Genomic DNA, 13,335 nt, shown 5'->3' with positions numbered 1-13,335 from the left:
AACTCTTCCCCTCACACAGTCACAGGTTCCTGACCATCAGCAACACCCCACCCACAGAACAAGTACTCCCAACTCCTTTCTTCATTGTGTTTTCATGTAGGACATGCTCCCACAGTGGGGACATTGCTACACTCTGCATCTCCATTCTGACGCCACATAAAGGGATCCCTGATGCCAAGGGAGCTGCTCTGAGGTCAGTGGGACACATATGATCTGTTGGTCATGAGGACTTAAGAGTGGCACTGCTCTCAAAGACTTTGATTTTTCCCACACAGGTTTTCCCATCCACTCACCACCCAGAGCATGATGTGAAGAGAGAAAAACTCACTCCACAAGTCCAGCTGCACCCAGGACAGGGGACACAGCAAGTGAGGTGATGGAGCTGCCCAGCTAAGGTCCATGAGACAGCCCTTTGTTCTGATTATCTGTCAAGCACAGAGGCACACAGCCCCATTTCAGGTGACAGCCTCTGTGCAATACCCAGGCTCTTGTTGCCATTGCTCCACAGAGGGTTTTTTTTTCTCCCTGGCACATGGCCCTGCTGCCCCAGCACAGACAAAAGAGAAGGCACTTGGATTTCAGAGCTCACTCCATGCTCAGCAGGAAGCCATGACATTTCCCACCAGTTTTAGTCCAACAGGAGTATGAGCTGGGCTGGTATTTATGATGTACCTGCCATGTTAACATGGGTGCTGTGGGTTTTGATGTAACTCTAAACACTGCTATTGATACAATCACCACAAGCAGAAGCTCAGGGCAAAATTCCTGTCAAGGCTGGAGAGCAAAGCCATGACATCCCCTCAACACCCAAGGTGCTCTGCTCCCTTTGCCCAGATGGAGCCCTTGGGACCTGCATTCCCAGGGGGTCCTGAGTGATGCCCCAGCCTCTCTTGTCTCTTCCCTGCCAACAGGGGTGTGTGTGTGTCTCTGCTGTTCTGTGGGGGCCACCACAAGTGACTGTCCTTAAATACCACTTTTGTGCACGTGGGGTAAGGGCTTAAATCTGTAAAAGGAGCTGTTTGTTTTGCAAGGAGAGTGTGGTGGGCAAATCACAGCAGTGCTACCCAGTGAGAACTGCACAGCCAGGTCTGGGTTAAAACCCATGGGGTGCAAACACACACACAGGAGTTGCTGGCACTCAAACTTGAGAAGGGTCAAGATTTGGGGTTGGCTTTTAATCAGAACTGGTGCTTTTGCAGCCTTTTCCTTATGGGTATGCCAACCATCAGCTAAAAGGCAAAGAGGATGTGGCCCCATCTGCCAGTGCTGATCAGAAGTGAGGCCACTGGGATCAATGCAACTGTGCCAGGATGAAGCTACATTAAGCCCTTTTCCATATGAATCCTTCTGTCTGCCAGAGGACACTGATTTCCCTCCTATCATTGGATTTGATATATGACATAAAAAAAAAAAAAAAAAAAAAGGGGGGGGGGCACATGGTTAGATAAGCCCCCTATTTTTAAATAATTAAAAAGCAGTTATTCTTAAAAAAAAAAGAAAAATCTGTGATTCTTGGGAAGTATTTCTAGGCCAGAAGCACCCCTGATGACCAGGGTTAAACAGGGCATAAAGTCATTTTGCTTCTGACTGTTCCTGAAGACAGTGGCTTGAGCATAAGCTCAAAGAACCCCCAGACAAGGCACACACACACACCAGTCAGTCCCTGTCCCAACTGGGCAGGCTTCCCCAAATCCCAGCCCCAGTGCTCCTAAATCAAATGAGATCACTCTGCAAGTTTCCCTACTCCTGTGCAATTACATTCCCATGTCAGAGAGGAGGGACCCAGTCAAGCATGGATACAGAGTCCTTTTCAAATGCTTAATATTTCTAGTTTCACTGTAATTATATCCTGCAGATAAAAATGGATAAAAATGGTGCTCAAGGTCAAACAAATCCTCCAGGAGAATATGCACTGCATGGAAACTGTTTGGGTTTTTTTTAACTGGAAAGGTTGTATAAATACTGCAGATTGAGAACCTATAATTATCCATTAAAATCACTCTAAGACTGCTGAATTAATATTTGTCTAGGTTCAGCCTCTAGTCTCATATTTATAAAGTTTACATGTGCCTAAAATTCAGCTCAGGCAAGAGGCAACTGATCAAAAATACATTTTTTCTGGGCCTTTCCTTTGGCATTAGAGGGTGATGCTCTGCAGAGGAGCAGCTCCAGGGATGGGGGCTGGGCTGGGCTACCACCATCCTGCAGCCACATATACCCACATAGTTTTTGAACACTTCCAGGGATGGTGACTCTGCTCTTTCCTGGGCAGAGCTTTACAACTCTTTCTGTGGCTTTTTTCCCCGAATATTTAATCTAAACCTCTAAATGGCTCTGATGGTTGTTGCCCAAGACTAATCCCACTGTTTGGTGCAATGTCCAAATCTGCCTGGGGATGGAGGGGCAGCCCTTGCAGTTGTCATGCAGGGATTCATAAAGGGAGCAGTGGTGGCTTTTGCTCTGGAAAAACTCCTCTGGGAGCAACGAGCAATGTGACAGCCAAGCCCTGCAGCTGATACCCTCACTCGGGGGGAGCAGAACAGTTTCCCATCAAAGCCCCCAGCTCCACTCTCCTCCAGCCTTGCCCTGCTCACACACATCCCCCTGGAGCATCCTCAGGCAGGGAGCTGCCTCCCCTGACTCCTTAGAGAAGTAGAAAGAGGATCCAACTCTACTCTTTGCCCTCCCTTTGTCCTCCAGAGATTGTTTGTCCAGGAAAGGAACAGGTGGCACTTGGCAAAGGCCCCAGCACTGCTGGGCTCCTCTCAGGGGGATGAGGTTTGTTCCCCCACCAAACACCCCTGTTCAGGGATGGCCAAAGCTGGGAGAGCCAGGCTGGGTTTCCAAGTGGGTGAAACCAAGGACAGCATCACTGCCAGCAGCAACCTCTGCTCTCTCCCTAAATCTTCCCTTCTTGTTTATCATAGTGATTCAGGCCACAGAATTGCAGCAACTGAGCCACTACTTTTGTCCCCAGCACCAGCAAAGCCATCATGAATTTCAGGACAAAAGCCCCAGCAGTGGGCACTGCCCCAGAATCGGGGTTGGGGTGAAGAGTTGCAAGACCCAACCTGACACCCTCCTCTCCATCAGCCACCTCCAGACCTGAGGCAGGTGACATCTGTCTGTTCCCTGCAACTCTGGCTGAAAAAGCCACAGGAACTGGGAGTCACTGGCATTACCACCTTTTGGACACAATACCACAGGAGCAGGTCTCAGGACACCTTTTTGGTGGAGGCTCACAAGAGCCACCAGCCAGCAAGGGCTGGCAGGAGCTATATATATATATATATATATATATATAAATATATATCTCTTGCTTGGATTTGAACTGCCCATGAACCTTCACCACAAATATTTGGAGGAAAGGGAGGGGGGTAAAAGAAACAAAAACACTTTAAAAAATTGTCTCAGCTGTGAGAAAAACTATCAAACAACCAAAGGCAATTGAAAAATTAGGTACCTCCAAAGCTTGGTAACTTTATAACTGATGTGGAATCTGGCAGCTCAAGCACTGCTGCGCCAACCTCCTTCCCCAACCAGCTGTGCAAAAGCCAAAGGGCAGAGGAAATCCACAAACCCTCGTGCTGACCCCTCCTCACCCACTCAGGAACCTCAGCCTCCCCAAATCCTGACAGGGAAAAAAACCCATGACATGGACCTGATCCTTCCCCCTGACCTCCATCTCTGAGCAACCCCCTGGAGACAGGTACATCATTAGCACATATTTACATTCATGCTGAGGTAGGGAGATGGGTTTTCTTTTTGGATACATGGATGTAGGTGTGAAGAGGGTGCATGAGACTTTTGGGCACCACCATTGCTCCTCTGAGCTGCCACCTGCCACAGCGTGAGGATGGAGGGAGGCAGGGGGTGTTATCCCAGTGGATCTGTCAGTTTTCAATGGACACATTTACTTCCTACTGATGCACTTGGGGAAGGCTTTTCTGATTTTTGAGATAATTTGGATCTCAGTAGAGGTCTTTGAGGCAAACCCCTCTCTGCCCTGGCCAGGTTCAGTCCTCTCAGCAGAACATCCATGCCATGGAGGACAACTGGATTTATATAGAAAAAAATCCCATGTTTTCCAACAGGGATTTATCTCCTCCAAAAGCAAACTACCATTGCTAATAAGCACTGATGCTTACACACCAACACCCTTCCCACAAGAAAAAGAAAAACAAACCATCAAACACAAAATCTGTGCAAATACATCTCTGGTCTAAGCCAACTCACCCAGGAAGCCAAAGATTGGTACCCAAAGCCATTGAGGTGCAGCAGAAATGCTTCCCACCACCCAAAGCACACCCTGGCATGGATGAAGAGCTTCTCTGATTTAAAGGTGTAATTTATACTCAGCTCCTGAGTTACTAAAACCCTGCAGCCCCTTCAGCACAGGTCAAAGCATCCCACTTCACATAGCAGTCCCTGAGGGAGTCACTCATGTCTCTGCATGGGAAAGGTCTGTTCCTGGAGGATCCAGTTCCCTTCATGGAGCAGGGAACAGCCAGCACACTCCAGGGAGAGACACAGTTCCCTGGGAAATTGATGCCAAAGGAAGACAGGGTGGAGCTTGGTGTTTTTATAGAGATTATTTGGAAAGAGAAGAGCCCGAGTGAAATGGCTGTTCCCTAGGGAACTTGGGACCTTTGTTTCTCTCCAAACATGCTCAGGATGGCTGTGTGACTGGTGGGCCTGATGATGGGTGCCCAGCAGGCCTTGGAAACAGAGTTTTGTGCAGAAAAAAGGGAGGGACTCACCAACCAGAACCTCCTGCAGGACACAGACCACAGAGCCAATGTTCCAAACATGTGGAGTGGAGGCATCTCCAGCTACGGCCTCCCAGGGCCACTCCCATCTTTTTAAGAGCACAAGCTCTGCTTCAGACCTGACTCTTTTAGCTTCTGGTTCTCCCTATTCCCTGTCTCTGCCAGCAGACTCACAAACCTCTCCCTACTGCAAACAAGCCTGGACCCAGTGATTACAACCCACGCCAGCCACAGGTTCTCCACTCCCTGCCTTCCCCCAGGGATCCCTTATTTTTCCACCAGGAAACCCAGGGCAGCAATTTGAAGACTGCCAGAAAAACTCCTTTAACTCAAAGTAAAGAGCATTCCTACCTCACCTCCATCCCACTGCCACAGCCAGAGGGTGATGCTGACCCACCTCCCCCCACCCCAAGTCATCATTCTGACCAAGACAATTTTGGCTAGACATTTTCCAAAACCTTTGGGAAAGAAGTTGTGAGCTCCATTTAGGCAAACCAAGCATATCAGGCAGAGCTCAGAGGCTGAGGAGACATTCCCTTGGGGCTCTGCCAGGCTGTGTGGCCCCCTTTCCTTTCCAGGGGGGAACAGGCAAGGCACAGAGATGGTGGCAGCCTCACAGTCTCAGAGGGGCATCCCCCATCCCTCTTGGGCTCGTGGCCAGGGTGGCCCAGGGAAGACAGGGGACTCCTGCTCTGAGCTTGGCTTTTGGAAAGGCACACACCAAAAGATATATATATATATTTATATATATATATATTTATATATATATATATATATAAAATGGGCAGGGTTGCTGAGCAAGGCAAGGAGGGATAGGGAGAGCTGCAGAAATTGCTACCTGCAGCCACAGGTCTCCACGACCATGTCCTCGTACTGCTTGTAAACCACATTGTTCCCAGAGTCTATATAGAGGATGCTGATGGGGCTGAGCTTGGAGGGCACGCAGCAGCTCGGGGGGGTGGACTCCGGGTCCATGGAGTTCATCAGGGTCTGGATGATGGCGTGGTTGGTGGGCTCCAGGTGGGAGCGCAGGGGGAAGTCGCAGACCCCCTCGCAGTGATAAGCCTCGTAATCCAGGGGGGCGATTATCCAGTCATCCCAGCCCAGCTCCTTGAAGTTCACGTGCAGGGGCTTCCTGCTGCAGCGAGTCTTCGCCTTCTTCCCCTGGCCCCTGCCCCCCGAGCGGGCGGCGATGGTGGTCCTCCTCTTCCTCCGCTTGGGATACGCCTCCTGGCCGGGATCGGGGGGCTCCAGGAAGGGGGGGCTGCCCAGGGCCTTGATCTTATCCCGGATCTCCTTGAAGAGGTTCTCCTTCCTCTGGGTGCGGGAGAAGGCGACGAGCAGGGCTCTCTCGTGGGGCTGCGGGCGCGGTTTGCCCAAGCCCAGCTGCCGGGGCGGGAGCGGCTGCCGCGACCCGTCCGACACCACCCTCAGCTGGAAGCACAGCAGCTTTCCCGGGAGCGACCTCTCCCTCTCGTCTCGCAAGGCCTCCCAGACATCAAACACCTCCCACCTGGAGGAGCCCGTGTCCAAAACGTCTGCAGCCCGGGAGTCCAGCAGCCGGGGCTCCTCGCCGTCCCGGCCGGGGCAGGTGGAGAGGAGGAGGTGGTGGAAGGTGCCCTCGGGGGACAGCGCCAAGCTCCGGTTCTCGGAGGGGGAGCGCAGGATCCGCAGCTCTGCCCCCGTCACCTCCTCTGCCTCGGGCAGGCTGGAGATGTCAAAGAGGTACCGCTGCTCCAAGGCGGATGGGGAGGCATCTGGAAGAGATAAGACAGAAGGAAAAAGAAAAAGAGGGAAAATTTTAAATATCAGCAAGCCAAAGCCAAGCTCTCATTAGGGAGGTGCAAGGGAGAGATGGGGAGATCTCGCTGTGCAGCAGGGCCCCCTGAGCATCCCAGCGGGACAGTCTGTGTGTCCTGCGTCCGGGAGCGTCTCTCGGGCTGGGGAGGAGAAGGTGCAGAGGGAGGGAGGAATCCATTCAAACAAGTGACTTCTTATCAGCACTCTTCTCCACACCTTGAGGAGGCTTCTCTGCCTCCTCCCAGGTGTTCCAGTGACCCCAGATGCATCACTATTCTGTTTTGGGACAGAAGCCACACCTGAACCTGTGCAGCACATCACCATCCCCAGTCAGCGGATTGTCATCGATTTCTTCTGCCCCAAGTGTCACACAGACACACGTTGTTAAAAATTCCACTTCCCCTCGCAGACAGGCACAGGCACACAGGTCTGATAGAGGCACACACAGTGGCTGAAAGTGAGCCTGGCCTCAGTTTATCACGGTGCTTTAGTGGATCCAAAGACCTGACACGGACTTGTGCAGTTTCCGAATAAATACACTCAATGTGAATTTAAAAAAGAAACACCAAAGGAGGCGGAGCTGGGAAGAAGAGATGAATTGAGTTCTGGGAGGGTTGTCTTTTGTTTTCTCCCTCGTTAACGAGAAACCTGACCCGGGCACGCTGCAAACATCCCCGCCGTGCCCGGAGCGCCCCGACCCGCAGAGCCCTGCCCGCCACCCCCGCCCCGCCCCGCCCGCCCCAGGGGAGACTCACTGCTGCTTCTCCCTGTCATCTACTGCTGCTGCTGCTGCTATTATTGTCATTAATAGCAGTGTTATTGTTCATTAGAGTTATTAAAATTACTATTTGAAAAGCAGATCTAAAATTCCTACGAGAAGCAGATAAGGGCAGATAAGGAGATCCCTTTGAAGAGTTCATCTGGTTTCGTTTTGCGCTGAAACTTCCCAGGACCTGTGCGCAGTTTTCGCCCAGCACTCCCAAGCCCAGCACTGCCCACCCTCCCAGCGGAGCATCCTTCTCCCGGTCCCGCCTCGCTCCCCCGACGTTTCTCCATCATCTTCCAGTAAATCTCCTCCCGCAAAGGCTCCCGGCAGGACACGGCCCCTTCTGGCTGTGGGAATGGGGCTGGGGGGGCTCTCCCACCACCAGGCAGCGGGGGACAGGCACGGGGTGCTGCTGCCGCTGCTTTTCACTTTGCCTTTTCATTTTATTCGATCGGGAATGTGTTATTTCTTCCCCCAGCCGAGCAAACTTGGCCGGCAGGGCGTGAAGTACATATATATATATATATATGCATTTGTAAAAAGTATATCGTTAGGTGCATATATGCATTTGATGATGATGATAAGGATGATTATTACTACTATATTATTATTATTATATTCACGGGTGTGAAGAGGGCAGAAGAGGGCGAGGAGGGCGAAGGGCCCGCGATGCCGAGCTCAGCGTCAGCGGGAGCCGCTCCGGAGCGCCGGGGCCGAGCGCCTCTCGGGGCACCGCGCTCAGGCTGCGCTTCCTCCCCGGCCCGGCCCGTGTCGGTGCCCACGGGGTTTTTCGGGCTGCAAAGGCTCTGGCAGGACGGGGATGCGGAGCACAAAAGCTGCTCTCAAACTGCGCCGCACAGCCCGGCCCCGCATCAGGCGGCGGGAGGTGCCGAGAGCCGCCGCCCGCCCCGTCCTGGCCGCACCTCGCACCCCGTCCCGAACCCATCCCCAGCACCGAGCGGCATCCCTGACACCGACTGCCTGTGCAAGCCCATCGCCGCCCCAGAGCCCGCTCAGCGCCGCGCTCATTCCGCCGGCGAACCCCTTCACCGGTGCCAGGCACAAACCCTGTGCTGCCCCCATGTCACCTCCTGACCGTACACCCACGTACAGCCCCCCTCCCAGCCCTGTCCTCCCCCCACTCCCACGCTCGGATCACGGCTTCATTCCCGTTGAACCAGCGGGATGCGCAGCCCCGTCCCGTGAAGCTCCATCCGCTGCAATCACTGCACGGAAACCAACGCACAATCCCATCGCAGGCAGAGCCCCGTGCCCGGACCAACACACCAGCGTCCCCTCCGCGTGCCATCGCACCCCAAACCCAGAGTGATGCACAACCCGGTGTGTCCATGCCCGCATGCACACGGGAGCCCGATCCCCGCACCCACACACGACACCGTCTCCATCCCAAGCCCCATCCCATCCCCAAGCCCTTCCCAAGCCCGAGCATCGCCTTTTCCCCCGGCGGACGGGGGGTTCCGGCGGGCGGTGTGTGCGCGCTCCCCGCCCGGCGGCGGGCGCTGCTCAGCGCGGACCGGGGGCGCGTCCCGCACTCACCGCTGCGCGCCCGCTCCGCGAAGCCGGTCACGGTGTCGGCGCGGCGGCCGGGGGCGCGGCGGGCGGCCAGGCGCTGGTACAGGGCCACCATGTAGTGATGCGGCACCACCGTGCCGTTGCGGAGAGCCCCGTCCCTCCGCGGCGGGGAGGAGAAGGGGGAGGCGGCGGCGGCGGAGGAGGAGGAGGCGGAGGAAGGCGCGGCTGCCGAGGGTCGCTGGGGAGCGGCCGCCGACGGGCCGCGCACGGCGGCGGCCTCCAGCCCGCGGCGGAGGCGGCAGGCGCCCAGCAGGCAGAGGCAGAGGGCGGCGGCGGCGGCGCGGAGGCGCATGGCGGCGGCCCGGGGCTCGGCGCGGAGCTGCTGCCGCCGCCGCTCCCCGCCCGCTTTTGAACATCGTCTTCGCCCGCCGCCGCCGCCGCCGCCACCGCCGCGGCCACCGCCGCCCGCCGCCCGGGGGCGCCCCCTGCCGGCTGCGCCCCGCCCCGCCCGAGCGCCGCCCGCGCCCCGCCTGTCCCGGCAGGTGAGAGACCCTGGATACCCCCTGGACCTCGCCCCGCCTGTCCCGGCAGGTGAGAGACCCCGGATACCCCCTGGACCTCGTCCCGTCTGTCCCGGCAGGTGAGACCCCCGGGCCCGCCCCGGCAGGTGAGAGACCCTGGACACCCCCTGGACCTCGTCCCGCCTGTCCCGGCAGGTGAGACCCCCGGGCCCGCCCCGGCAGGTGAGAGACCCTGGACACCCCCTGGACCTCGCCCCGCCTGTCCCGGCAGGTGAGAGACCCCGGATACCCCCTGGACCTCGCCCGCCTGTCCCGGCAGGTGACAGAGCCCTGGGCCCGCCCCGGCAGGTGAGAGACCCCCGGGCCCACCCCGTCTGTCCCGGCAGCTGAGAGACCCCCGGATCCCCCTTGGACCTCTTCCCGCCTGAGAGCGCTCCCTGACCCCCTTCGGACCTCGCCCCGCCTCCGCCGCCAGGTGAGGGACCCTCGGACCCTCCATCGGATCCAGCCCTGAGCCCCTCGGCAGGTGAGCGATCCCTCACGGGCCCCACCCGCTGGGGACACCCGCACCCCTCATTTGGCGGGCGAGCTCCGTCCCACAGCCCCGTGCCAAGGTGACACCCCGGCCCGTGGGGTGCAATGGTGTTTGACTTTGGAAGGCGACCCCAGTTCGGAATGGCGGGAGGTTGGGGGGGCCCCGCCACCTCTGTTTGCAGGGGTATTTCAGAGCGGGGAACCCCCCACCGGAGACTGGAGCGGGAAACTTCACCCCGTATTGGAGCGGTCACAGACCCCCCGTGCTGGGCCGGGGGTCTCGGTCCCCCATGGGAGATGGGGCAGTCTCGGTTCTGTTTCGAAGGGAGGAACCGACTCCCCGTGTTTCGGGCAGGCTCCTTTTCCCGACACTGGCCCGGGGGGTGATGCTGGCGGCAGGGCCGGGCCGGGAGCGGCGGGGGCAGCCGGAGCAAACCCGCTGTGGGGCGGCCCTGGGGCCCAGGCTCCCCCCGCACCGCTCCGAGGTGCCCCGGGCTGCCCCGAGCCTCCACCGGCCCCGGTAATTCCGCCTCGGGAGCCCGACACCGGAGCAAAACAAAGAGCCAGCCGGGCTGCGAGCTGATGTTTTCCCTCGCACGGAGGGTTTCCTTGGTAAAATTCAGATGTTTCCTTGGGTCTCGATTAAAATAACAAAGTGGGGTATTTACTAGGATGTTATTTCAAGTCTCTTAAGTCCCTGGTTATGTCTGTTGCGATTTCTCCGCAAATACAAAAACAAGAGCTGCGATGATTTATTTGAAGGAATGTAGGTGTTTCGCCAAAACAAACATGCCTTTTTTTTTCCTTCTCCCCCCCTCCCCCCGAAACAATTGCTTCTCACGAGCATTTGTCACTGCAGCCTCTTGGATTTCTTTCTGCTGTAATTTTACAGGTGTCTTGTCACAGAATCACGAGCGGGTTTCTAATGCCAACCAGCGGCTTTGCTCGGTATGTACACACACTCTGCAGAGACAGGGACGCCACTCCCAGGACACCATCCCGAGAAAACCCCATCCCGAGAAATTCCTGTCCCATGCAGTGCTGGATGGCCAGGCCTGAAGCCATTTGCACACCTTGCACAGCATTCGCAGAGTTTGCACAGCCTTTGCACAAGGCTTGCACAGCCTGTCCATGGCATTTGCACACTCAGCATGTTCACACAGGGCCTTGCACACACCACCCCCCCCCAGCAGTTAGTGACCCCCAGGAGCCTAACTGGACTGGGGCAGGAGGCAGAGGAAGGGCTGGCAGAGGAAGGCTTCATTAACTGTTATTCTTCTGTCAGTCTCTTATTCAATCCAGGCTGACATTGTTCAGCTACTAAAGGTCATTTTTAAAAACCAGGTCTGACAAGACCTCCCAGCCCTGAGGCCTCACTCCCCCCTGGCCAGGGTGCTGAGACTCCATTCAGGAGCCCTCCCACAACCAGAACTTGGCAGCAGGGCTCAGTCCCCAGGGCACTGTCCAGTCCTCTCTGCTTTATCCCACCTCAAAGAGCAGCCCCAGGCTCCAGACTGTGCTCCTGATGCTCCCACTGCAGCATATGGCAGCTCCCTCTCCCAGCTCTGCCCAAGGAAGGGATCAAAAGGGTCAGCAAAAGGATGATGGGGTGGGAAGGACTGTTGAATGGGCAGATAAGTCTATCCATAAACCTCTGGGCTTCCTGCAATGGTTTCTGGAGCATCTTGCCTGGAATCATTTCACACAGTCAGTTTTATGGGAAACAGTGAAGGGTTCAAAAACAGAGTGTGGGCCTAGCCTTGGATCCCTGAGTCTGTACATCCTCCTGCAGGTTTGGGTTCATGTACTTGCCCCACATGTGGAACCCCAAGCTTCACCAAATTCCCTGGGACTAGAACTGTCACTGTCACTGTGTTTTTGATGTGTATCTTTCAAAAATTAAAGTTACATTGATGCAACAGACAGCTGTGCCTCCTGTTTGTTCCTTCCTTACAACTCTTTTTGCCCACAGACCAATTCTCTTCTCAGCCCAGTGTGGGCACCAGGACCAAACCTTGCCTGCTGCAAGCTGGTAGATCTGAGCAATGGGTTCCTGTGCATCAATTTGCACCACACCATCCTTGTCCCTGTGTGCAGCTGACCCCATGACAGAGCCTTATGCTGCTGGGGAACAAAAGGCAGATCCCTGTGCTCAGTGTCTGTATGGAGACCCAGACACAGGCACACACAGCCCCACACAACCCCAGTGACATGGACACACACCTGTGAGCACCAGGCACTCATGCCCGTACCAGAAGGCACATGAACACACAAACACACAGGTACACCAACCCAAGCAGCAAATCCTGCCCAGCCAAGCCAGAGGGTAGATGTGAAATCCCACAGCTCATCCTCTCAACCACACAGCGTCTATCGAGACGCACAAGCACTGACTTTCCCATCTGTTCTCCATTGCAGCCTCATTTAAACCCTTTTGGGCTTTCTTGAATTTCCATCAGCCCAGCCCAGCCCAGCTGCAGGACCTTCCCAAGCCTCCTGAGCCCTGAGCAGCAGCACAGCAGCTCCTGCCCCAAGTCCTTCCCCGTGCTGGGGATGGGCTCCCTTCTCTCCCACTGCAAAACTTTTGTGCATAATTTCACGCTGGCAAAAAGCCACCTTCTACCAGCCCCCTTCCAAACCCAAATTAGCACGCTGCTGCAACAGCAGAAATTGGAGAGGAAAGGCTGCAGTTTTATTTTACAACTCAATTAGCAAGTTTATACAGAAAAAAACACCCTCATAACTGAGGGAGATTTTATGTCCGTTCAGCTTCACCAGAAAATAGACTAGTTCCTCCTGAGGGCACTCCCCACTGCTGTGGGCACAACCATGTGCTCCTGCTCATGGGGCCCCTCAACCAACGTGATGATCCTGGCTCCAGCCCTGCTCCATCTCTCTTTGCTCTTACACTTAAAAATCCTATGGGTTTCTCTATCATGGGCTGAAAAACAGAGTTTTGAGACTGTCCTGACACCCTGTTCACTGAGTATTAAATCGGAAGTGTGCCAAAACTTAAGATGAAGATAAAGGGCCACATTTGCCTCTAATTTTTCCCTAAGAACCAGTCCCAAGTAACATGAAGCCAATGGCTGCACGCCCAGGAGGGATCCTGACTCCTGAAACAGCTTGCACCATGTCCCACTATAGTCTCTCCTTTCCTTGACCAATACACCCTTCTGGTCAGGTTTATGGAAAGAAGGGGACAGTCTTCTCACTAAGCCAATTTTCTTACTGGGAACATTTTTTGGATGTTAATTGCTTCAGGATCAGAAAGGAATCATTCCTGCCTGGCTGACACATGGGCTTGTCCCCTCTGTTGTAGTCTCCCTTCCTGAGTTCCCTGGTTTTGTGCCCAGCACTGCCAGGCTTGCCCTCCTGCATTGTCCATGGCTATTGGGGACGTTTGAGTGTG

General features: G+C 55.5%; 1 protein-coding gene across 1 annotated transcript; it reads right to left on the bottom strand.

Moving 5' to 3' along the window:
• Positions 1–5,603: 5,603 nt before the first annotated feature.
• Positions 5,604–9,220, bottom strand: GDF7 (growth differentiation factor 7; the record flags this gene model as incomplete). Its single annotated transcript, XM_083858543.1, has 2 exons — positions 5,604–6,526; positions 8,893–9,220. 2 exons carry the CDS (start codon positions 9,218–9,220, stop codon positions 5,604–5,606), a joined length of 1,251 nt encoding a protein of 416 aa, XP_083714669.1.
• Positions 9,221–13,335: the final 4,115 nt, after the last annotated feature.

Source organism: Zosterops lateralis, assembly GCF_965231275.1.
Source record: "Zosterops lateralis genome assembly, chromosome: 3".
In the NCBI taxonomy this organism is placed as follows: domain Eukaryota; kingdom Metazoa; phylum Chordata; class Aves; order Passeriformes; family Zosteropidae; genus Zosterops; species Zosterops lateralis.
Note: the sequence above shows the minus strand (reverse complement) of the source record. Positions and strands in the feature narration are given on the sequence as shown.